Genomic DNA, 27,622 nt, shown 5'->3' on the forward strand with positions numbered 1-27,622 from the left:
GATTCTGAAAGAATTTTGTTTGTTTCTTTGGCACATGACCACTCTAAGCCCTTCTTACTCCATAGTGATAATAAAACTTGTATCCTAAAGTAGGGCCACGAGCCTCAGGTTTCTTCTAGTTGCTCAAGGGCTGACTGCGATGGCCTGTGGATGTAATCAGATCTGTACTAGCTTTCCAGAAAGGAAGACTCGCGTGTGGGCATGGGGAGGGGGCGCAGGGAAGGTGGTGGGCTCTTGGTTATGATACGATAACCAGTGTCCACTTCGCACTGTCGTCTCCTCAGCATCACATTTAAGGTCATTATTTCTGTCATTCATGTATTTTTCTTGGTAAAGAAAACAGATATTTGGTTTGCACTCTTCTGAAACACCAACTGATAAGGGATGGCTGAATCCAACCCTGCGATGACCAGGAGAAACTGCAGTTACACTGAAAGCCCTCGTGTTCATCACAGTCTCTACAGATGAACAAGAGGAAGGAGGTAAATTATGCCAAGTAAAATCATCAATGAGACAGACAGTAACCATGACTACAAAACTTTTGATTGGCGTTGTGAATCAGTGGTTCTTCCACTGTGGTCTCTGGACCAGAACAGCAGACAGAACTTGCTACAAGAGCAGACTCTGGGGTCCACCTCAGACCCACTGAACAAGACCCACCCCAGACCCGCCCCTGGGGGTGGGTCCTGCCTCGGACACTTCCACTTCCACTAGAGTCTGAGAAAGCCTGTGCTAGTAACAAGCTGGTTGGACTCAACACATTTCTCACGATTGGCAAGCCCAGTGCCGAGACTCTGAAATCAGAATTCCTGGTTTGGAATCTCAGCTCCATTCTTTATAAATGCTGAGATCTGGTACAACCCATGTACCTTCTCTGTACCTCGGTTTCCTCATCTGTAAAACTGGAAACTGTCAGCATTGGCCCAACTGGAGCTTTGAGAGAATTGAGAAGGTAAAGAGACGGCTTTCTGCCATCAGGACCCACACCCTGGTCCTGGAGGTGGCGGTGGGCAGCACAGGTAAAGCATGTCAGGAGTGAACAGGATGAGAACAATGGGAATGGAAAATGAGGGACGAATGTCACCTTTAATCTCACAGGTGCCCTCAAGCCAGAAGTCTTGACACCCGTCTGATAGCAGTCCATGAAGGCGGGACTTTGTCATTATTCTGCCAAGTGACATTTTCTCTGAGAACTGTATTCATAGACTCAAGAAACCAGGAGGCTGGATAGGCCTGAGACCTTTTTGTAAATTACCCTCCGATCATTGTGGATCCTCTGGTACGGTTTTAGGTAGATGTATTCAGCACCACAAGAGGCTAAGCGCAAAGAAGAAAATTCAGTATCCTGTGATAGTCTAGTTTTATGGAAAAGAAGTAGGCAGACCCCCAATTTGGGCATCCCCAGATCCCTGCACAAGGTCAGGGGAGCGTAAAGGTCAGGGGACTGGACAGAGGGTTGGAGTCACATGGAGACAGCAGGCACATGCTGGGGATGCAGAGCTGGAAGCTGCCTGCGCTTGGGGGTGGCGTGGGGGGGGCAGAATTCAAGGCTAGACGGTCACAGAAAGGTCTGTGGCAAGTGAGAGGGGGGCGGGGGTTGGAGGTGAGACCCAGTGGGCCACACATCAGCCACTGGCTCAGCAGATTCAAGCATGTGTGAATTTTCTCTCGGTGTGAAGGGGAAGTTCCTATCTCTTTGGGGACAAATGCACCCTGGGTGCCGGCTGCGTGGAAAAGGTGCAGAGACGCCCCCAACCCAAGGCAGGTGTCCACGAAAAAGGCCTCTCATCTCGCGAGGAGGTGAATGTAGGCAGCGGTCATACTATTCTTGTACATGACGGAAATCAGGGCAGGGAACTGTCTTAATATGTGGCGAACACAGATCAGACCTCAAAAGTTGAAATCTAACATACATCCATGTGAGGCCCACAGACGGCAGAAGACACATTTGAGAAACACAAGCTCAGACGGGGTGTTCTGGCTTCACTTCTGTACATGTGAAAGTGGCTGGGGGGGTTCACATGATGGTGAGCTTGACTAGCAACGTGGCCCAAGAAAAAGACAGTAGCAGCTGCAGACTTGGGGGCCCACAGTACTGACCTACAGAGACTCCCTGCCGCACAGGCTGGACGCCGCCTTCAGACAGGTGCACACCGTCCGGAAGGGGTCAGAAGGAAGGAAAAAGGGGGTCACAGAAGCCCATTCTTAGATGTTGAGGGGCCCCAATGCACTGGGCTCAGACACAAGCCTCGGGCTGAGAGCAGAGATGCCCCCCGACCCCAAGTTCCTGAATAAAGGGAAGCAGGTGGGAAGACGAAAGGGGGACTGGAGGCCCTCCTGAGGGGGATCCCTGCCCTGGGGGGCCTCCACACTGCTGAGACCAGAAGGCAAGCCTGGAGCGTGGCGGTGGTGGGTGGTTCTAGCAGCCAGGCTCCCCCTCAAGGCACCAGGGGGCGGGCGTGTGTGTGGAGGGCCTGGCCCTGCCTCTTGTAGGCACCTTCCCAGGAAGGCTCTTGGGTCTGAGAGCTGGTGGGTCCGTGGTTTTGAAGTGCACACCCTGAAGCACTCAGGTGCACCAACCTTTGCTCAAACTAGTGAAGGAGGAGACTGGGAACAGATGACAGGTGTGTGCTAAAGCCATCTGCAGGTTCACACCCAAACACTCCAAAGCCCAACCAAAGAGACGAGCAGGGCCCCTGCATCCTTGTGTGAGAATGCCATGTGATCAGCCCTCTTGTTTGCTTCCTCAGACCCATCCTGTCACCAATTCCAGGAACCAGTCATCCTTCCTAACTTGCATTTCGTGTTCCGTGGTCCACCCACAGATGCTGTCTCTGTGGTCATCCCCTCTCTGAATTCCTAAACCATTCCATCGGCTCTGTTTCTCTGGACCCCAAGCTGCTTAGTTGCACTACTGCTTCTATGAAATGTTATACTCTCCCTGAATATGGGGATTATACTTATAAATATTTTGTAACTCTGTCCTTCCACCACTTAGAAAAATGTCAAACTCAGTACGGTGCTGAATGGAACTGATTAAATATAGAACATGAAATGGAGACTGAGTTTCTTGACCCTGGAATACGTTGACTCAGGCCTAACCGTGCAGCTAACGTTCCCACCGAGTCCGGGAGCTAATGGACGAGGCCCCACTGTCATTATTTAATAAACATGGCTGCCTGCAGAGCGGATGTGCCTTCAAACCCTGAGCCAAAAGCTACTTTCTTTCCAAGATGCAATTTAAAATTTGGGAAAATGAAAGTCTCGTTGCTATACATCTCAGAGGCTTTCTGTGTTATTAGTAACAGGACAGTCCTTAGAGTGACCCTGGGTGCCTAAACATTAGCACATAGACAAGTTAGCCCTGTGAGAATCCAGAGAACTCGGGGTCACTAGGGCTGGGAGGCCTGGATCTGCTGCCAACCATTGTACGGCCTCATGAAAGATGAGAACATTTTAATGCAAAGAGATAAAGCACACTGGCAGCCTCGCCTCACAGACAGATTCTGTTTCCCCATCACTTTCCCCTCCCTTTAGAATGCGTCTCTATATTTATACGTGAGGTACTCAGATGGCCTTTTCCCACTGACCAGATAATCCCTAAACTACGAGCTTAGACCAGGTAAGCTCAAAATGCTCAATATTTTAAATGAAAAAACCAGGAGACAGAAATATCCCTGCAACTGGTGACTAGCTGGGAAAGAGCAAATGTATTTAAGGTGTGTCTTGAATGAAGGTAATTAAAAATTTTAGATGAAGAGAGATGTGTAGAAGTTTTTGTGCTGCCTCTAAAGGTTTATGAAAACTTCTAAGCACTTTAAGGTTAATGAAACCACTGATTAGAACTTATATCATTAGAAACACAGGATTTTTCATTGCAAGGAGGCATGATTACTTCCTCTACTTCCCTAATGGGAAGGTAGCCATGCCCTCCTCCAGGGGATCTTCCTGACCCAGTGACTGAGCCCAGGTCTCCTGCATTGCAGGCAGATTCTTTACCATCTGAGCCACCAGGGAAGCCCTCAACTAGAAATATGCTTATCCTTATTTGATGTTTTGGGTTTTAAAAGGAACGAAATCAGAGAGAGATAAAAGAGGAAGAGCATGAAAAATGAATGAGTTACTAGCATATTTACATTTTCCTCAGGTAACAGGGGACACAAATTTAGATAGAAGAGGGTCAAACAGCTTGTTTTTAATTTTCAACAAGGGACAAAAGAGAAGTAAGTGAGGTGGACAATTCTCCATCATGACCACTAGGTGGTGATGTTGGCCCAGAACAGTTGGGTTGCTTGTTCGGGTGGGGACCTCCTCAAGATCAACAGTTACAACCTGGGTATGTGGAAGGGGGTGGGGAAGGAAGAGAGAAGAGATACTAAAACCTTGTGAACCCAACTGTATAAACGTATAGACAGGAAGTGCATTGAAACATGTATCATCTATCTTACAGTATCTGCAAGTATTGTATATCTTTGTAGGCAGCAATTTTTTACATACTTAAGTCTTCACCAAAGGATCTTCTCCAACACTGCAACATGCTTGATCTTAAACCTTTCTCAGATTTAATGAAAATATGTCAGAATGTGTTATCTTACTCTTAAGCGCATTTGACTTTTTAATATTTCAACAAATATTTCCATATTTCATCTCAAAATTAATACTAGTTCTCTGTCCTAGTACCTTAAAAGTATTTTATATAATCACATAAGTACACATATAAATACATATATACACACATATACGCATTTATATATACATACATATAGGTCTCACAGAAATAAATACCAAGCTGTTTTAAAGTCAATTCAAAGGAACATTAGTAAGAGAAGGATCTCTATAACTTTTATAAACTGGAAAAACAGTCAGTGTAGGTTGCAAGAAAAGGGGTAACCCTGGGTTTATAACTGCTAAACCCTTTCGGTGCCAAAGAGTTTTTGATAGCCAGGATGTCATAAACCTTTCTTTAACTGCTCCTGACACCTTTGAGACTAGAGTTTGTGTTAATACTTGTTACAGGATTAAGCATGACTTATCTTCTGATCTTGTTTTATAACATTAGAACATTTACTAATATAGGCTCTGAAGACTACATCCTAAGGGGGCAACCAACTTGCATCACTTTTAGTATTCAACTCTCTGGACATTTTAAAAAAGCCCTTTCCACTTCTTAAAATACTCCTTCAAGGATGTCGCCCAAATATATTTATCATTCATCATCTCTCAATACCTAAAAAAGAAAAATGAAATTAACATCTGCGCTGGGCTTGACAGCTCAGATCAGGAACGTCCCGCACACAGAAGCACTCCGTGTGTCTGCTCAGGAAGTAAGGACCACGAACTAACGGCCCTGATGCCCTGCGACTTTCCTCCTCTCAGTTCTGAAATTAACACTTCCGAGCTGCAGGAGAGTATGCATCCTTCTTTGTCCTACAGAATTGTACAAGGTATCTTGAAAGTATGTTGGGTTATTTAACGGTGACAGAAAGTCTGGTCAGTATCATTATACTCAACCGAAAAGGAGATACTGGTTAACATTCATAACAAAACTATTTAACAGCATTAGTAGATTAATAATTCCGTTAATACTATTATTACTTCTACCCTTACTGTTACTGCACTGCCACCATGAAAGGCACGCTCCATAGTGCATCAACAGTCTATGATAAAACCAGGCTCACACATCTCAAGTGTTTAAGTGATGTTCTCGGGGGCAGATGTTGAATCAACAGCATGACTGATACTTATCTCGATGTTTCAAGTATGGAGGAAGGTGATGAAAAATCATGCATTCACAATATTTACACTATGGGAACTGAATATGAAATGAACATGCATTATCGTTTTCTAGAAGCAAAGTGTATACTTACGAGAGAAAGAATTGGGAATTATTGCATGGAAATCCCTAAAGCCGTCAGCCCCATAAGCCACTGCAACAAAGAAGGCAAAAAGAAAGCTGGGCTGTAACACCATCCAAGAGACAGAGTAAGAGTTTAAAAAAAACCATTGTTTGTTTGTTTTTCTTTTTTAAAGGAAAGTAATATTACTCTAAGCCATTATTTAGCTAACAGTCTGGCACTGTCGGCCTTCAAACAAAGGGCTGAAATAGCAACACAGTGCTTACTTCCAAACAAGACCCCACTTCTCAGAGGTCTGAGCTCATGGCACTAAATCACACAGATGCTGTAGAGTAACCTCTGGTGTGCTGAGCATCTTAGGCACTGCTTCTGGAACATTCTAGAACGGTGAGAAACCCTTCAGCAGAGTTGGTACAGACAGGTCCAAGATCTGCGCATCATAGCTGAGCTTCCCCTGGGAAAGTGCTTATCTTCACAGAAGCAGTGTGACTCTTAACGGGCTGACTGCATTGCAAATGTTCTTCCTTCGGCTTTTTCTTAGAAAGTCCTCACAGAAAATTAGAAAATGTTCACGCAATACACTGGGTGGGGAAAAATTTGTGTTTTCCCCTACCTCAAAGTGAACTACCAATTTCTGTGGGTATTTCTTATCAGCTGCCCTCATAAAGACTAGCACCACCTCAAATTGCCAAGTTTTTTTTTTTTTTTCTGTCTTATAGGTTAGCACTTTCCAGTGTGTGCCTATGTCTTGAAACTTAACAGACACTGCACATCACACACACACACACACGAGTTTTGTCTGCTGAACTGACACCCCAATGGCAGTCTGAGTTACATCCACAGAGTAGCTGCTAAATTAAACATGTTGCTGAGCTACTGAATAGCACGGTTTCCTGCAGGAAACAGACCTACTGCTATTGAACTTGGCATAAACCAGTGTTTTCCAAATTTATGTGCCCATAGGCGCTCCGCTCTTCCCCATGAAAATTTTAGTAAAATATTGGGAGAACGGGAAAGAGTCTCGGGGACACCTCCAAAGCTATTCCTTGAAGTTGCTACCTGAATCATTTCTTAGTAAACCCTCAGCCTTCCTGTCTTCCCCCTGTTCCTCGGATGCTCCTTCCTTCTGATCATCTGACTCTAACAGTCAGCACTGTGCTCCCATCCCCCGCCCAGCAGAGCTGTCATCAGCGGGTCCGCCTGGTCCACCAGTGCTCCACAGCCAGCAGACAGCCAACCAGGGGACACTGATTTCACGGTGCCCTTTGCAATTCTGTCATCTTCACTGAGCTCCAGCTCTTTGAATCGACTTCTGAAACCCCGAGCCCTCCACGTCACAGGGTGCTACCATCTCAGATGAGGGAGGAAGGGCCAAGATGTTTTGAAAGGTCAGTATTACCTTTTAAAATCAGGGACATCGGAATACATGACATAATATAAAATTTTCTGATTAAATGACATCACTGCCTCCGTTCTCTGAGTACGACTGAGACTGCTGACAGGGCTTGAGCATGGCTTGATCTGAAAGTCAACCTCCTGGGACCCCTTCAGCCAGAGGCCATGGATGGCAATGAGGAGGGGAAGGTGAAGGTGGGGGATGAATAGAGTGGGTGAGTGAAGGAGCTACAGGGCTGAGAGATGAACAGCGTTCACCTAGAAGCTGCCTCCCCAGGAGATGTACGCTCGCACAGGTGCTGGGTGATCAGAGCAGGCCTTGGAACACCGAATCCCATCAGCACACCTTACTGGATATAAGTGACGTAATATAAGCGATGTAAGTACAGCACACCACCAGACACCGAACGTTAACCATTCCTCAAGAGCATCAGTTCTCTGCGTGTCCTCTGTGGCTATAGTATTGTGTTTTCCCCAAGGAAAGCAGAAATCCACTCTTGCTTGGGCACCACCTACGCTCCTGCAAGTACCAACTTCTGACTTCAGAAAAAAGAACGCTCCTCTCTTCCTGCGGGGAAGAAGCACACAGTCGGGACGCGTGAACACTCTCGTCCTGCTCGGTCCCATCTCATCCCATTCTACCCTGATCAGCCCAGGACCTCGGGGAAGGCAGGCACCAGGAACTCCGTAAACAACAGGGACTTATTTATAAGCTCTTTCCACAAACTGCCTTTGGTCCCCACATGGTCCTACGAGGCAGGAACCATCACTAAGGCACCAGGGAGGGGCTGGGGCTTCCAGGACAAAGCCCTGGAGTTTGTCCTCTTGGCGGTGAGCGGGGGACCAGGTGAATCTGAGACCATATGTAGTTAACACAGAAACTCAGTACTCCAAATACACACTGCCTGCAGGATGGGGCTTTGGGAGCTGCGCTTTCTCCGTTACGAAGCTGGAGAGCCTAAAAGTTATTGCAGTTGCACACAAGCACACGCTGAGATGTGTGCACACACACTCACCACGCATGGGGGTTACAGAGCGTTTACCGACAGAACTCCTTACACAACACAAACACACCCCACTGAAAATACAATAGGTAACTAGTGAGGCCATACTGTGCAGTACAAGGAAATCTACCCAATGCTCTGTAATGATCTATATGGGAAAGGAACCCAAAAAGGAGTGGGTATATGTACATGTATAACTGAATCACTTGGCCGTGCACCTGAAGCAGAGCATTGGAAAGCAACTATACTCCAATATAAAATTTTAAACAGTGAAACAGACAGGCAACCAGCATGTATTGTGCAGCACATGGAATTACAGCCATTATTTTGTAACAAGGTTTAAGGGAGTATAATTTGTAAAAACACTGAATCACTAGGCTGTACACCTGAAACTAATATAATTCTGTAAATCAACTGGATTTCACTTAAAGATAATAAAGAATAAAGATGTTTACTAAAATAAAGACTCCCCCACAACACAAAATGACTACGAACAAGTGGTCTGGAAAGTGAGACCCCCACCCCAGTGCGGCCTTCTCCAGGACCATTGGTCCCCACGCCCGCGGGCAGTCAGCGTGCACAGGGGGCGCCGTGGTGCAGACGCTCTCACCTCCCTGGGCCACCGACCCCAGTGCCCTACGCGCCCACGGTGTCCCCGTGTGCGATGAACATGACATCAGCCACACCCCCGTTCTCCCTGGGCACTCGGGGGGCTGTGTTATAGGAGCGGAGCTGATGTGCTCCTGCTCACAGTCCTGGCTGGTCCTGAAGCTTCACCATGGCAGCAGGAATGAAGTCTCAACTGACTCCCAGCCTCTTCATTTCTTTTGTAAATTCCACCCCAAATTTCAGGCTATTGCTTCATAAGAGGGTGCAGACAGAAGCAGATTTAGTGAACCTTGTTAAGTTTCCTAAATTTCACAGGATCCATTCTTGTCGCCAAGAGCAAATTGAGCTGACTTAGTAGGAATTGTTATCCCCTGAGTTGTTATGAACATTTCTGTATAAAATGCTGGGAATGCCTCAGCTTCTGAACTCTATTCAGATTGCACATTGGTGACCATTCTGAGAAAAAAGGTGAAAGGCCCAGAAACCACACTCTTCAGGTCCCTTTATTTGTGCAAATTATCAAGAATGTAATTCTACGCTTCTCACACTGCTGGTACCTTTGGGAGAGATGAAGATGTACTTGAGATTTTCAAAGTGGGAGAGAAGTAGTCTGTCCCCTCTCCAGTCAAACAAAGATGGGTGATTTTAGTGTAAATACATTCAGATTTGTATTTATGAGAATTAAAAGCATGCTGTCACATGACTTTTATACATATTCTTCAAATCATATTAAGCCTGTTGGTCACGATCAGTCTCAGTAACTCTTGTGATGCCTTCTCAGTGACTTCTGTGATGCCTGCAGATCTCACATTTCAGGGAGGGGCATCCTTGCCCTGTCACGCCCCTCGTGAGAGGGTCCCCGCATGGCCCAGTGGGCAAAGGAGAGGACCAGGGACTGTCAGAGCCGAAACTCCAAGACCACATTCCTGCTGGAGAACTAGTTACATCCTGCAGAAGTCCCAGACCCAGACTCTCTTGAGATTCCCCCACACCAGATGTTTCTGGGGTGGACCTTTGTGCTCAGACCACCCTCTACGTGAGGGAGCGCCTCGTCCTGCCAGGGGAGATAATTCTGACACTCCTGACCATTCATGCCGAGAAAGGGGTGTCCTTCCAGACTGACGGAAGAGGAAGCTATAGTCTGACCCTGCACATGGAGCCCATGAGCGCTGGCTCACATCTCAGCTGAGTGATCCCTAAGAGGCTCCTCCTGCAGTACCCCCTTCCCACTGCAGATCCTCCCTCGGACCCCAGGGCCCCAGTGCCCACTCAGCCCTGTGTCCTGGGTGGACACAGGGAGCAACGATGTGCCAGCTCCTGCTGATGGTGGGGTTCTCCCGGGCTCCAGCCCTGCCTGGCTGCCCTCCGTCCCTTCATGCTGCAGACAAGCAGACAGAATCCAAACTCCAGGTCTTCCTCCACACCCCGCTCTCCTCCTCCCATCCCACGTGCCTGTGGTCCTCTCTCTGATCTCATTGCCGCACCCCCACCCCTGGCCTTCGATTGCCGATTTCTCTCTGAGTTGTTTCCTTTTGACCTTTTCCAGTCACATTGCATCCGGCACATGCGTGAAGCTGCTGCCTGTCTGGTGGGGCTGTCTCTACTTGCTTCACATCCTGCCAGGGCTTCCTACCCCCCACCCAGCACTGGCTCCCCTCTCAAACCATCTGAGCCCTGGGCCTGAGACCCTCATCCTCAAGGCTGACTTTGTCAGGGCACCTACTTCTAAGGTCTCCGCTAGTCTGTAACGGTTATAATGAGGGCTTCCCAGGAGGAGCTAGTGGTAAACAACCCACCTGCCAATGCAGGAGACGTAAGAGACACAGGTTCAATCCCTGAGTTGGGAAGATCCCCCAGAGGAAGGGCTGGCAACCCACTCCAGTATTCTCACCTGGAGTATCCCATGGACAGAGGAGCCTGTGGGCTACAGTCCACAGGCTGGCAAAGAGTCAGACATGACTAAGTGACTTAGCACGTACTGTTATAATAAGACAAAACCCTGGGTCCTATCAAATCCTGATCAGCAATGACAATGACCCTCCAGCTGGTAACACTATTCAGACAGCCAAATGCAAGAGGACACAAAACGCCATCCTCACCTCTTGGGAAACGCCTTGCAGCTGGTGTGAACTGTCCCTGTCCCAGCAGATCTGTGTCCTATGCAGATGTCAAGGAATCTTCCCCCAAGCCTCGTCCCCCGAACTGCTCTAGCAGAGACTCCCCACCCACTGCAGGACCCCTCTGCATTCCCATCCTTGTGACACCCACTCGGAACCCACCCTCTCTCTCAGCTACACCCTTGCCAACTCCACTCCAGAGCCCTTAGGATGCATGCCTAGTTCTGGAACCTGGTGTGTCTGGAGCTCAATCCTGTACTCAGATAAAGGGCCACAGGCCCTATGCTTCCTTCTCTGCATTTCCTCTCCTCCTGCACAAGACCTGGAACATGAGGGGCTCACCATAGGGGCCTTGAATCAAACTCCTTACTCCTCCTTTTGGACACAACCATCCAACTTGAACATTTTCAGAAACCCACATACATTCCAGGAGAAGCTGGAAGACAGAAGGCACAGTGCTTCTCACGTCTGAGTGCGACTCCCAAGCAGAGGGGCGTGTTTAGATCCAGTGAGTCATGGGGAAAGTGCTGGACTTGGCTTAAGCTTAGAGGGCTGAGCACACGGGCCCAGGCTTTCTGTTGGAATGAGTCCTCCCACTGCTCCTACCTGCGTCCCGGGACGTCACACCCCAGACGTCCCTGAATCCGGAGCCTCGCTGACTTCTAGGAAGGATGGGGCGGCTGTGAGAGAGCCGGGTGCAAGGGCCGCAGGGCGGCCACTCGGCTTTGCCTCCCACAGTGCTGTGGGCTCAGTGAGGAGCCAGCCGCCCTGAGCCCCGAGTGCCTCATCCAGCGAATGGGAACCACCGCGTCCGTCTGTCAGGCCTCTCTCGCAGCCAGCCTCCCCTAGGTGGGAAGGCGCGGGCAGATAACCACGGCTAACACACCACCTATCTTCTCCTCAGCAAGGGCTTCAGGCCGAAGGGATCAGCCACAGCCGACAAGCACCCACCAAGTTTTTCATAACCAGGGAAACAACAGGGCTGGGCTTTGTAAGACCATGTGGTTCGGAGGACAGCTGCCCTCGGTGCCTGCAAACCCAAGTCTTCACAGGCTTCCCTTCCACCCCCAAACTCCGGTAGACCTTCACCTCCACTTGGGACTGGGGTCAGGGTGACCTTTTAAGGCCATCACTCGCCCTGACAGGGTTTCCAGTTGACACCAGGTCATGGAACAACAGTGGTTGTTTCAAGTGAAAAGTGACAAAATGGCCAGAGTGAACTTTGCCTTCCTTCCCATAACAACTAACCAACGAGCTGAGGATCTGATGGGGATAAACCAATTCCTGATCTTCTCTCCCTGCAGCACAGCTGGGGACCAGCCCATTTTTGTTCATGTTTTATTAGTACGGTTGAATTGTCCACAATGAACGAAACAGCATGGAAAAGCTCTGATTGACCAACCTATACTTTAGAAAGGGAAGCCAGACTAGGCAAAGATTCTGCTTCTAAAGAGGACATCTGAGCCAAGAGGTTCGAAGCTGAGGATTCTGTGCATGGGACTGCCTCTGAAGCCGTTGCTCCGGCGTCCTTAACTCACCTTCTTAGAGTTCACCACCACTCAGGGTGAAGGAGTTAAACGACAGATTTAAGGGATATTTTCAGAATGTTATGTCCTTCTAGTAGTTTTTTTTTTTTTTTTAATGGAAATTACCTTTTTATTGGTAAGAATGTGCATGTGTAGTTGCTCAGTCATGTCTGACTCTTTGAGACCCCATGGACTGCCTCCACGGACTGTAGCCCGCCAGGCTCCTCTGTCCATGGAATTGTCCAGGCAAGAATACTGGAGTGGGTTGCCATTTCCTTCTCCAGGGGATATTCCCCATCCAGGGATTGAACCTGGGTCTCCTGAGTCTCCTGAACTGCAGGCAGATTCTTTACCACTGAGCCACCTGGGAAGCCCCATTGGTAAAAATAGTATTTGCCTATTCAAAGACTGCAAGTATACATAAATACCAAGATGAAATTTCTAAAATTTACCTCCAACTCCTGGAATCTAAAGAAAACCATGAAAAAGAGAAAATAGGAACATAATAATAATAATGATAAACAGAGTGAGAGAGTTTAGCTCAAGCTTTAAAAAGACAGAAGGAAATGGACATTTTCAGGCAATAAATAAGGACTGAAGAAAATTCAGACAACTGGGGAAGCCCTGAGAAGCCCTAAAAGTCTCAGCACGGACTGGTCGGGGGAGGCTGAGATAGCGTGAGGGCCTGGGTATATGTGAGACCTTGACTTTTATTTTGTCTTTCCATCCCAAATCTAGTTCCAGTGAGGGGAGTTTACACTGGATCAGACAGGCCGAAACAGTCAGAGATGGAAACTCTGCTCAGGCTGCATGCGGGGCTGGAGGTGGTGCTGATGGGCGGGCCAGCATAGGTGAAGGGGGTCAGCTTGCAGCATCAAGGCCCCGTGAAGACAGGGGGCGAGCAGGCTGTGGGTGCGGGGTCCCTGAGCACCCGGGCGGGAGGGGCGGGCACGGGCAGCCCGCTGCCGCCCGGGCATCCACACAGGTGCTTTAGCCGATGTGACTCTAAGGGTGCCTCAGATGTGGTTCCCCCAGCGCTCATTCCTACTGAAACAGCAGGCTGAATGCCACTGCCGGGGGAGTGCGGTGCTGAGGGCTGGGAGGGTCCTGACCGTCAGCTCTGCCTGGCCTCTGAGGCTGGGTCGCCGTATGCATCTTTGCCACGTGGAGGAGGCACAGGACAGGCTGCTCCACCACAGAGGGCAAAGGGCCAAGGGGGGGCTCCTGCGGGCCCTGCAGATGCTCCAGGCCATTCCCTCCGGCTCCCCAGCTGGCACCGTGTCAAGCCCCGCAGATCCCAGGAGCCCGGGCCCCACCTCGGGGCAGCCAGTGATAAAGTAATCTCCTCCGGGACACATGAGGGCGGGTCCCTGGCTGTCCCTCCCTTCCAGAAGCTCGGAGGGGTCCCCGGAGGAATTCCAAGCAAGAGGTGACTCAGCAGGGGAGGCGGGGTCTGGAAGGATGGTCTGCCCGCTGTCCTGAGCCCGTGGGTGCAGTAGCGCACTGTCCATCTCAGGGGTGCGGGTCTGTAAGCGGAGGCTGCTTGGGGTGCGGTTCAGGGGCTGAGACCTTGGGCGACACTCCTACGCGGAGGCCCAGGGAGGAGACGAGCCTTCACGCTGCTTTTCCCACTGCTTCCTGTTCTCCACCCCAGCGCGCTGGCAGCAGAGGCCAGGATGGGAGAGGGCCCGGCAGAAAGTGGGAGGCAACCTGGGTCTGCAGACAGACAGGGTTGCCGTGGGAAAGGGGCTGGGACACACGCAGGGGGGTGGGTGCGCCCGGTCAGGGTGCCAGGGCATGCACATGTGTGTGCACGTGTGTGTGCACACGTGTGCTCGTGTCAGTGGCAAAGACCACTCTTCCTGCCCATGTATTTACAAAGTCAGTGTAGAAAAACAGTCTCAGAGGCAGAGGGCCCATTTGCAACAGTGACTCTTACAAGTGAAGGACAGAGTCCCCAGGGCCCTGAGCACAGACGGGTCCCACCCCCGCCCCCCAGCCCCAGGAGCAGATGACACCTCACCATCAGAGACGTCTCCACCACCCAGAAGTCCCAGCGAGGCTCCTGCTCCCTCCATTTCTCAGCTGGGAGCTATCCTGGAGGGGTTCCTGGGTGAGGAACCCTACAATCTTGACAGTAAACTCACACACAGAGGAGAACCAGGCCAGAGACACGACTCCTGCAAGCTCTTCCGTGTCCAGGGTGGACTTACTGCGCACCGTGGTGAAAGAAGCCCCAACACTCTGCAGTCCACAGTTCTCTTAGGGAACTCTGAGACTTTCCCGTTTCCCCTCTCCCTCTCAGCCCTCTCCCACTTTCAGCGCCTTGCCCAACAGACATGAGGCCAGTAACCCCACCCTGGCAATGAGGCTCTGGGCTGTGATCCTGCGCTCTGATCCATGCAGGTGCTGGGGGAAGCTCCGCCTCAGGGAGGCTCCAGAGCTGAGAGGGTCCCCTCGGATGGGACACCAGCGTATGCGGCCGGGCCAGGGGTCCAGACCCTCGGTGGGTGAGCCGAGGGCCTGGCAGTCACAGGGCATGGAGGCCCCACCCCCTGCCAAGGGACCACTCACAGCCCAGCTTCCTGGCACTCAGGCCCACATCTCACATGTCACGGGAAGAACCTGAAGCCTCACATTTTTCCTAGTAGGTTTCAGCTGTTTCTTAGGACTAGGGTCTCTCAAAAAGTCCTGTCCTTCCCTCGGGCAATGTTTCTTTGAAATAAGGAAGGTTTCTCCTTCCCCCTTTGTCTGCCCCTCCTAGCTTTATGATTCAACACAATTTACTGAGAACCGTGTGAAAAGGACCAGGTCACACGTTCCTCCCGTGTAAAATCCAAGGAGGGCCAGGCGCACCGCCCAGAGTCCCCTCTGGTCTGGGCCTGTCACTGGGGACAGCGACCACGTGAGATATTTTCTGGGCTCCCATTTCTCTCCTTCTTGAAGCAGTCCTGTGAGGAAAGCACGCGAGGAAACCGCCCCCTCAGTTTCTCCGCTGGGAACTATCCTGGACAGATTCCTGCGTGAGGAACCCTACAAACCCACTTCACAAACCGAGAAAGAAGGCTCAGACAGTCCCCCTGCCCTTCCCGGGGCCACCAGCGGGGATGCGGGCGAGGTGGGGACAGAGCCTGGTTCTTCCCACCCCACGCCTGCTTCCGGCAGCTCACCTGGCTCAGGCCCTGCCCGCATGACGGCAAAAGGGGGTGAACCGTGCCTGAGATCGGGCGTCACTGGGCAGGGAAACTGCACACCGCCTTCCCTGAGGTCCCCAGGGCCGCGCCAGCCTCTGCACACCCTCCGGGGCCAGCAGGGAAGGAGTCTATGCAGGGGTCCTTGGAGGAGACACGGCAGCTAGCACTCGGGGATGGTTTATGCGCAGGCCGTGCAGAGCGTGGGTGCAGAGCCCTGAGGGGGGAATAGGGTCTCTGAGGCGGGAGGGTTCAGTCTAAGAGGGGCGAGAGGAGGGAGCCCCCCGCCACAGACGATCCAGCACCAGGGAATCCTCCTGCTTGGAGCTGGGTGAGTGACATGGGGCCTGGCCGCCTCAGAGGATCATGTTCAAAACGCGAAGCAGAAGGAAAGGCATTCCCAGAGGACATGCAGGGCGGGGGTCCTCCAGACAGTGGGGGATGGGGAGATGAGGTTCTGGAGGCTTCTGGAAGCTGAGATGAGGCTCCCAAGCCAGAGGGAGCCGTCGAGGTCCCTGCTCAGGAGGCCACGTCGTGGGGGGAGCCTGGGTAGGAGTGAGAGTGAGGGGCTGCAGCCGCGGGCTGGGCAGACAGGATGCTGAGGAGACAAAAAGCCTAGAGAGAGACAGACAGACAGGGAAGCTGGGAGTCAGCGGTGGCCGGGGCGAGGAGGGGGTGACTCAGGACGGCGTTTCTGAGGTGCCTCAGGCTCCCCAGGCAAAACAGTGGCCAACGGCTTCCGCGGCCTCGGCTAGTGGGAAACGCGGGGCTTTAGGGGAAAAGCATCCCGGCGTCGCCAGGACTTCTGCATTCTGCCGGCTCCCCTCTCCCGCCTCATCCCGAAGCCGCGGGACGCGGCCCCGCCGAGCAGGATTGTGACACCGCTGCTCGCGTGTCATATTGTAACTGTTTCCACATCCTCCTGGCTGTGTTGTACAAGCCCGAGAAGAGGAACAAGGGCGAATAATGAAATATAGGAATGCAGGAAAAGAGGAAGCCGGGGACAGCAGCTCAACCGAAAAGCAGAGAGTTATGGAGAAGTGACAGAAAGGGAAGCAGAGCAGGAATTGCATGGGGGGGCGGCCGGGGGAGCGTGCGCACACACATACACACACACAAACAGGCTTACATACCCCATACACACACAGACACACATACACCTCACACACATGCTTACATACCCCCCCCCACACACATATACACCTCACACACACACACTTACATACCCCATACACACACAGACATATACACCTCACACACACACACGCTTACATACCCCCCCACACACACATATACACCTCACACACACACGCTTACATACCCCATACATACACACACACACAGATATACACCTCACACACACACGCTTACATACCCCATACACACACAGACACACATATACACCTCACACACACACACACGCTTACATACCGCATATACACACAGACACACATATACACCTCACACACACACACACGCTTACATACCCCCCCACACACACACATATACACCTCACACACACACGCTTACATACCCCATACATACACACACACACACATATACACCTCACACACACACACTTACATACCCCATACACACACAGACATATACACCTCACACACACACACGCTTACATACCCCCCCACACACACATATACACCTCACACACACACGCTTACATACCCCATACATACACACACACACAGATATACACCTCACACACACGCTTACATACCCCATACACACACAGACACACATATACACCTCACACACACACACACACGCTTACATACCGCATACACACACAGACACACATATACACCTCACACACACACACACGCTTACATACCCCCCACACACACATATACACCTCACACACACATGCTTATATACCCCATACACACACACACACACTCACACACACATGCTTACATACCCCATACACACACAGACACACATACACCTCACACACACACACACACTTACATACCGCATACACACACAGACACACATATACACCTCACACACACACGCTTACATACCCCATATACACACATATACACACACTCACACACACATGCTTACACACCCCATACACACACAGACACACATATATACCTCACACATACACACGCTTACATACCCCATACACACACACGCACTCACACACACACACAGGCTTACATACCCCATACACACACACACATATACACCTCACACACACACGCTTACATACCCCATACACACACAGACACACACTCACACACACATGCTTACATACCCCATACACACACATATACACACACACACTTACATACCCCATACACACACAGACACACACACACACGCTTACATACCCCATACACACACGCACACACTCACACACACATGCTTACATACCCCATACACACACACACTCACACACACATGCTTACATACCCCATACACACACAGACACACATACACCTCACACACACACACACTTACATACTGCATACACACACAGACACACATATACACCTCACACACACACACACACGCTTATATACCCCATACACACATACACACACACACTTACATACCCCATATACACACATACACACACGCTTACATACCCCATACACACACAGACACACATACACCTCACACACACACATGCTTATATACCCCATACACACATACACACATACACACACTTACATACCCCATACACACACAGACACACACATACACATGCTTACATACCCCATACACACACAGACACACACTCACACACACACACTTACACACCCCATACACACACACGCTTACATACCCCAGACACACATATATACACACACACACACATTTACATACCCCATACACACACAGACACACATATACACCTCACACACACACACACGCTTACATACCCCATACACACAGACACACACATACACCTCACACACACACGCTTACATACCCCATACACACAGACATATACACCTCACACACACACACATACATACCCCATACACACACACACACCTCACACACACACATGCTTACATACCCCATACACACACACACACACACACACCTCACACACACACATGCTTACATACCCCATACACACACACATATACACCTCACACACACACACGCTTACATACCCCATACACACACACACACACATACACCTCACACACACACACGCTTACATACCCCATACACACACAGACACACACATACACCTCACACACACACACACTTACATGCCCCATACACACACACACACACACACACCTCACACACACACGCACTTACATACCCCATACACACACACACAGTCACACACACATGCTTACATACCCCATACACACACACACACATATACACCTCACACACCTACACGCTTACATACCCCATACACACAGACACACACTCACATACACATGTTTATACACCCCATACACACACAGACACACACTCACACACACATGCTTACACACCCCATACACAGACACACACGCTTACATACCCCATACACATACACACACTTACATACCCCACACACAGACACACATATACACACTCACACACACACATTCTTACATACCCCATACACACACAGACATACACATACACCTCACACACACACATGCTTACATACCCCATACACACACACACTCACACACACATGCTTACATACCCCATACACACACACACACATACACATGCTTACATACCCCATACACACACACACTCACACACACAAGCTTACATACCCCATACACACACACACATATACACCTCACACACACACATGCTTACATACCCCATACACACACAGACACACACATACACCTCACACACACACAGACACTAACATACCTCATACACACACATATACACACACACACACTTACATACACCACACACAGACACACATATACACACTCACACACACACAGACTTAGATACCCCATACACACACACACATATACACCTCACACACACACATGATTACACACCCCATACACACACAGACACACACTGACACACACACGGTGACATACCCCATACACACACACACACTCACACACACATGCTTACATACCCCATACACACACACACACACACACATGCTTACATACCCCATACACACACACACTCACACACACATGCTTACATACCCCATACACACACACACACATGCTTACATACCCCATACACACACACACTCACACACACAAGCTTACATACCCCATACACACACACACATATACACCTCACACACACACATGCTTACATACCCCATACACACACAGACACACACATACACCTCACACACACACAGACACTAACATGCCTCATACACACACATACACACACACACACACTTACATACACCACACACAGACACACATATACACACTCACACACACACAGACTTAGATACCCCCCACACACACACATATACACCTCACACACACACATGATTACACACCCCATACACACACAGACACACACTGACACACACACAGTGACATACCCCATACACACACAGACACACACACACACACACTTACATACCCCATACACACACAGACACACATATACACCACACACACACACACTTACATACCCCATACACACACACATACACACACACAGATATACACTCACATACACATAGGTGCACACATATGCACACACTAACACACACACACATGCTCACACACTTCACTGCATTTCAGTCTAACTTCTAGGACAGGACCGTCTCCTAGTTCTAAGCCCTGGTGGGAAGAAGCCCATCTGTCCTGTGCCCAGTGTTTTGGGGGATGTGGTCCAGGGTACCTGCGCGTCTGCCCTAGATTGTTCTAGAGTCAGAAACTCCCACTAATTCTAGGGGGACAGTCTTTTTTTTCTTGTATTTAAAAAGCGGGAGTAAAACATGGTCACGCTGCCTTGCATCATCACACACATAATTTTAGAGTTGAGACCAAAACAGTGGACCAAAGGAACAGAAAGCAAAAGATATGTAGGCAGCTCCCCTCTGGGACCTCCAAATAGCATTTAAGACATGAGAACAGGCTGAGAGAGAAAAGCATGAAATCTAGGGAAAGCTGAGAAAGAAACGGAATGAACCCGTTTGCGGCATCTTCTGTGCGTGGAGATAACCAGCGGATGAGCCCTGCGCCAGGCATTCCCACCGGAGGAGCCTGGAGGCTGCTTATCTAGGGTTTCCAACATGTGTGGCTCAAGGGTGGAGGTGGGGAGTCCTGTCTGCCAGTCTCTGAGGTCTCTGAATTCAGACGGAAAGTTCCCTTCCAGGCACAGGTTTTAAAATGAATGCACGGTCTTTCATCTTCCTTATTTTCCAAGAACTATGATTGCTCTTCCAGAAAACTGTTGGTTATCTCTTGAGACTACGTTTGAGGAGCATCTTCCCAGTTATTCTTCACAACCCTGCGGGTTGATAACCACGAATCTAAAACCAGAGAGGCCATGGCCCAAGGACATGGTGGCCAGTTAACCTGCGGGCATCACCTCACTCCTGCACATGCCCCCCCGGGTGCAGGCGGCAGGATCAGCAGGGGGCTGCGGGCTCAGAGAGGGCCACCCTGTCTCCATCTCCACCAAAGACTCCAGGACTCCACCTCCAGGCCTCCTGGGTGAACATTCTAGATGACTCTGTGCATCACCCATCCATCATTCCTACTCCCACGTGATGTTTTCACGCTGACACTGGCCAAGCGTCCACCTCAAACCAAGACTCTGAGTGTTGGGCAAACTTACTCAACCAGCTCTCACCAAACACCCGCTGAGCCAACTCTCTGAGCCACCCAGGATGCCACAGCCACCAGGGGCCACAGCCCATCGTCAAGGGCACTGTTGACATTTAAGTCCCTTCCAAGTCAAGGACAGCGGGCAGAAAGGCTAGAGGGCCCACTAAAGGCTCAGGACTCCTGGATGTCTGAGTCCTTTTTCAACCCTGCGTTTTGGTGCTTTGGTCTCTGGTCTTAGTAACAGAGGGCTCCCCGCCCCCCCACCCCGCCGCAGGACAGCCCTCAGCACGTGCCTGGCACACCCCTCCCACACCCAGCCCGGCACTCAGAGCACCCTGGAGATGCGGTGGTTGCCTGTGTACAGGTTTTCTCTTCTCCTTTTGCCCAGCCCCTTCCTCTGTGCCCCCTTCCCCAGGCTCATCTTTTAAATGAAATGAAATGCCTACTTGCAGCACTCACACTGGGCGGCCCCAGAGGGAACCTGGGCTGGGAGAACCTCTGAGCTCTTCCAGGAGACGGGCTCTAACGCAGAAGCAGCTCATCTGCACACAGTCACCATGGGGGTGTGAGTTCTGCATTACAGATAAACTCGGGAAGAACCCACCAGCTCCCATAGGGGAGGGGGTTTCCCGTTCCTTGGAGCCTCTTGTCATTAAGAGTTTTCATACAATTCGACATCCTGGCTCTGGGACAGGCTGGGTCCCTGGGATGAATGGGTCTCTCTCCTCTAACAGTGGCCCAGGGAGAAACAGGTAAAAGACTTTTGGAGACTTTTCAACAAATGAAGAAACTCAGAGACTCACTAAAGGCTACAGTCCTTGGGGTCACAAAGGGTCGGACACGACTGACTGAGCACACACATGCGACGGATCCCGGAGCCAGAGCTGCAGCCCCCAGGGTTCTGCAGCCCCTGCGGGCCAGAGGAGACTTGGTGTCCCACCAGAGGACTGGCTTCAAGGGTCAGTCGCGGCATCTGGGGACATCAGAGAGCCCGAGCACTGTGGCCCGAGCAGGGAGGGGGCGGGGTGCCTTTCTCCCTCACAAGCATCAGTGCAAGCTCTGCAGGAATCCAGCCTTGGGTCACAGGGCAAGGACAAAGCAACGAGCAGCAGACGTCTGTGCAGCGGGTGGGTGACCAACATCGGCCCCCACCCCGGGGAGGGGCAGTGGTGGTCAAGGGTCTGCAGACAAGGACAGCACATTATGGACAGAGCTGTGATCAGCAGAGGTGAGCGGGCAGAAAGGCCAGTTCTTCTGCCGAGTGCCCTGGAAGTCTGGGAAGAGTGAAACTGCAACCTCCATGGGATGCGGGGAAGAGGAGAGCCCAGGTACATCCCACAGGGCGACATTCCTGCCGGCCCCTCCTATCTCCCCTCTGGACCCCGGCTCTCCAGCTCAACTCCTGTGAGGAGATTCTGCCACTGAGGCAAGAAAAGGGGATTCAGGGGCTTCCCCGATGGCTCAGCAGATAAGCAATCCACCTGTAATGCTGGGGACACCGGGGGTTTGGGTTCAAGCCCTGGGTTGGGAAGAACCCCTGGAGATGGAAATGGCAACCCACTCCAGTACTCTTGCCAGGAAAATTCCACAGACAGAGGAGCCTGGAGGGCTACAGTCCAAAGGGTTGCAAAGGATCTGACACGATTGAGTGACTAAGCACAACAGCACGACAAACGTTGCTGAGGAGCAAAAGTTTATTTTCAGACAACTAAGTATTCAAAAAGTCTAACACATAAGATGGAAAAATATACACTACTTGGAATTCACAGAAAGTTTTACTCCCTGTAATGACAAAACATTCATATTTAGGTTGCCAATTATTCCCACACATGTCATGGTTGAGAGCTAAGTAAAATAACATTTCTAATGAAAAAAATAAGAAAACACATTTGCCCCTGAGATAAAGAATTGTTATGAGCCGTTCATTTCGATTGGAGGCTTCTGGTTTAAGTGACTGAAAGAAGCGCAACAAAAACTGGAAGGACGGAAATAAGGATTAAAGAGACTGACTGGGCTTCCCTGGTGATCCAGCGCTTAGGAATCTGCGTTCCTGGTGCAGCAGGAAGCAGGTTCAGCCCCTGGCCGGGGAACTAAGATGCCTCACAGCACAGCCAGAAAAAGGAAGAGAGAGAACGAAAAACATAAAAATATAAGCCTGAGGAACTCGGGAGCATCACTGTCACTAACTGACCTCATGCTAGTGACATGACCCTTACTCAGAAGCAAAGCTGTGTCCACACGACCCATGGCAGCCGGTCAGGAAGGAGAAAGAAAGTAAAACTGGCCTCTGAGACAACCAATGAAAGGGAAGCAAGAAACCTCTGAACTAAAATTCACCTGCTTACTCATGGGTGAGCCCCTCCACACTTGCTGGGGGCATCTGCCCTCCACTTGGTGGACTGTCGTGAACACGATTAAATGGTTCTTTCTTATCTTAACACTCAGCAGATTCAAAGTTGCAAATTAGAAAGTTGAGGAAGAGACTGAAAATACTATGCAAACAGATAAGAGGATTCATAGCCAGGGTCATTTAAGGAACCGTGAATGATAAGCTCCACACACACACAATGACGGTTTCTGAAGCCATATTCAAGACCCAAGGGTCGGACACATACAAGTGAGTTTTCCGGCCACACGACACAAGAAGAATGCACATTTGTGGTCTGCACGGTACATCGCAGGCATGGGGAATGTCTCCTGAGGGCAGGAATAAATGAATGATGAACGCCCTTACAACACAAACCTCCCTGCTGGCAGGGTTTGCCAGGTGTGTGCATGCAATCCTCTGTCCATCATACTGGGTCTAAGCGTTTACAACAGTGAGCTGGACTGAAGATGAAAAGGTTAAAGCATTTTCAAGACATTCTTCAAAGGATCTTGGGGAGGGGGTGCAGTTAGCAGTTTCTAGAAAGATTCCTTATCCAGAAGGGTTTAAACACACTGAAAGTAAAATGGAGTAGGCTTGAGTAGTTTAGAACATGCTGAAGAAATATTCCCTCCCCAAATGTTGTGTGAATGCGATGCTGGCTGAGGTGGCCTGTGGCCGTGAACTGTGACTGTGAGGGTCAGACCCAGTGCCCAGTCCAACATCACAGGCACTCAGGGACCAGTTCACCGAATGATTAATGCCTGGTGGGGACGGCGAATTGGCCTCATGCCTCCATTTCTGTGCAAAAGTCTTGTACATCTGACTGCAACCACATACAAAGCGCAAACACCTGAGGTAAACGCATTTGGTGTCAGTTGCTTCCAGGGTCTTGCTGCCAGGAAAGCAGGTATGGAGGAAATACAGAACATTCTGAGATTAAAAACAGGAAATGGGTGAATTCGGTGCCCCTTCTGGGAAATGATGAAATAAAATGTGTTTCAACCTTAAGGTGTAATCATGCAAAACACAGTTTATCAAGGTTATTAAGACATACGCTATCTCATCATGATAAATGACTTTTTAAACTTAAAACAACTAATATAATGGTTAAGCCCACCCCTTCCCAGATCATAAAATCACAAGGTACTGGATGCCTGGGTATTTTCTTATTACTAGATAACCAAAAAAGAGAAAGTATCTAATGGACAACTGTGACATGATGAGTGTTTCAATGATCTCAAATCAGAACATATAAAGTTTATATTCATTGGGTTTGCTCAGAGGTGTAATCCACACATTGAATGAAGCTAGAGTCACTGTGTGGAAACACCAGACCCTTCTGCTAAAAAGGCACAGCTCGATGCTCAAAAGCAGCTCTTCAGCAGTGAATGAGTAAACCAGAAGCCACTGCCCTCTGTTTGCTGATGGGGCCGCCCACCGTGACCCCACTTTGAGCTGACCACTGGCAACTGGCAGAAAGGACAGAGTGACCCCAACGGCTCGGCTGGCCCCAAGACTTCTTTTCACAGATTGACACACGGCAGTTGTACAGATCACACTGCCAGTCTCCGTCTGTGAGCAACCAGTGCAAATGAGAGGAAATGAAGGAAGAGAAAATGACGGGAAATTGAACAGCATAAGTGTTTTTACACTTGAGTGACACGCTTCCAATGGCCCAGGTCAGGGCGGTTATCTGTGCGTGGTGTGCACCCATGTCAGAGTCTGCTGGGGACACGAGCACTCAGAACCATCCTCCCGTTCATTCGTCTGCCTCCACATCCTGGGCGAGTCGCTCTCCACCTGCAGAATCACCTGGGCACTGACTCGAGGTCGCAGGATGGACCACAGCCTGGGTTACGATGGTTTCAGAGACTTTACTCGGCTGCCCTGCTCAGCTCACTCAATTTCCAGATGGGCCCCGAGGGTAGACTGGTGTCCACACCAGGAAAACCCACAGAGGTGGCAACAGAGAAAGGAAGAGGTCTGTGCTGCCTTCCTGAGAAACACCGCGTGGCCACGACCACTGGGACTCCCCAAAGGGGCTTCCAGGTCCCAGAGTTTCCCACCATGCCCTCTGGAGCCAAGGGCAGAAGTGCCAGGCACTTGGTATCGGGGGAGGGACGAGGAGGGAGGAGCCGCCTTAAGGCCATGCAGTTGCCATGGCGATGGTGAGTCACATCCAGGCCGGCCCATCCACAGGGCCCACCCAGGGCCACCCCCTCCTCACTGCCACTGCACCCCGTAAGCTCTGCTCTGACACCTCAGTCTGAGTTGGGGGTCATTTCTCATGAAATGACCTTGGGGGTTTTTCACATGGGTTCTCATCCCTAACTTTGGTATTCTCAAACCAACAGCTTTCTGGATGAATCTGTAAGAGAGATAAGATAAGCTGTCTGGTTTCCAAAGCCTTGACTCAAACTGCACGGTGGCGGGGGGCGGCAGGGGGGTGGTCCCAAACTGCCCACAACTCCTTTCTCACAACTTCGAGAACATGGCATAACAGAAGAATGGATGCCTTGAATTGATAGGGTTTTAATTAGGGTGATCCAGGTTACGAGATCTCTCGGTGAAAGGCAGTGGAATAAAAGATCCAAATTTTCAATCATTTGGGGACCAAGCTAAGCCAGTGACCCCACACCCACCCCAGCAGGTATCACCCACAACTGTGTCTGCACAGGGAATACATTTCCGTACACCTCCTCTGAGGTCAGACCAAGATCCCCCTCGGCCCACGCAGGCACCAAAGCCGCAGTGATGCTTCCTCAGCCCACGGATCTGTCTCCCACCTGATCCCCTCTCCCATCAAGCTCTTAAAATTCTACACATTCTTGAAGGGACAGAGTATATGTCATGTCTTCTAAAAAGTCTACACTCTTCTCTTCAAAGTTGACCACAATCCTGGCCTGCTGTGGGGTTTTCTAGCTCCAGAAGCACCCTCCTGCAGGCTGTTTTGCGTTCCTCGTCATCTTTCCTCTGGGCTCTCTGAACACTGCACAGTGGTGCCGGTTGGAGCACAGTGATCAGGACCACTTTCTCCCACCAGCTCAATCCCACTGAGAATCCCAGACAGTGCTGTTTAATGTCATGCAGCTAATGCGTGTGTTCTGAATGGTGACAAATATCATAAACATGCAGGCTTAAAAATGTAAAATTTAAAAAAATGGTGACAGTCAAAAGAATGAAAAGATTTAAAATCAACAAACTTGGGTTCACATGGGCTGTCTGATTTGAAGATCAGTTAATTAACCTCATTAACTGTATGACCAACTACATACCCGAGGCGAGACCTCAAGTGCCAACCACCCTTCCAGGCGGTGCTGGGGACGCTCTCACCTGTAACACTGCATGATGCCCGCCTGCCCACCTGTCTCCACGATGTGCACCCCATCTCCCCCCAACGGCCGTGTGCCATCCAAGAGCAGGGTCTTGGCATCTGCGGGGCGTGATTCTGGGGTATTTTACGGAGTGAGTGGGTATGACGTGCAAGGTGACAGTCCACTTACTGAGATTCTTTTGCACCATCTCAGGAAGTGCTTTCTTTACGTTTCCCTTGGTGTGCCTTCAGAGGAACTGCCTGCTTTGGTCACACGAGCGCGGGTCCTTCTGAACCAACATGGTGGCTGGCCCCTTGCGCGGAGGCCTCTTGCGCGGGAGCTGGTCCAGCTGGTCTGATCGCTGCCCACGGTTTCAGAGCCACCTCGTCCTAGTTCCGACCTTGGTGCCATAGTAATGAGGAGGCAGCCCCTCACAGAGGTGTTTGACCTCAAAGAATGTGCCAAAAATATC

At 50.3% G+C, this 27,622-nt stretch overlaps 1 protein-coding gene across 12 annotated transcripts in view; it reads right to left on the reverse strand.

The window, feature by feature from the left end:
• IKZF1 (IKAROS family zinc finger 1) overlaps window positions 1-27,622 on the reverse strand; it is a 97,324-nt gene that overhangs the window by 28,546 nt on the left and 41,156 nt on the right. For 6 of the 12 annotated variants that reach the window (XM_061164835.1, XM_061164833.1, XM_061164831.1 and 3 more), the window contains exon 4: window positions 5,868-5,927. The exons of the other annotated variants lie outside the window; for them this stretch is intronic. In XM_061164835.1, the coding sequence (XP_061020818.1) occupies window positions 5,868-5,927 (60 nt within the window). The remainder of the gene's footprint in view (window positions 1-5,867; window positions 5,928-27,622) is intronic. 12 annotated transcript variants of the gene reach the window in all.

This window comes from Dama dama, chromosome 18 (genome assembly GCF_033118175.1).
Source record: "Dama dama isolate Ldn47 chromosome 18, ASM3311817v1, whole genome shotgun sequence".
Taxonomy (NCBI): domain Eukaryota; kingdom Metazoa; phylum Chordata; class Mammalia; order Artiodactyla; family Cervidae; genus Dama; species Dama dama.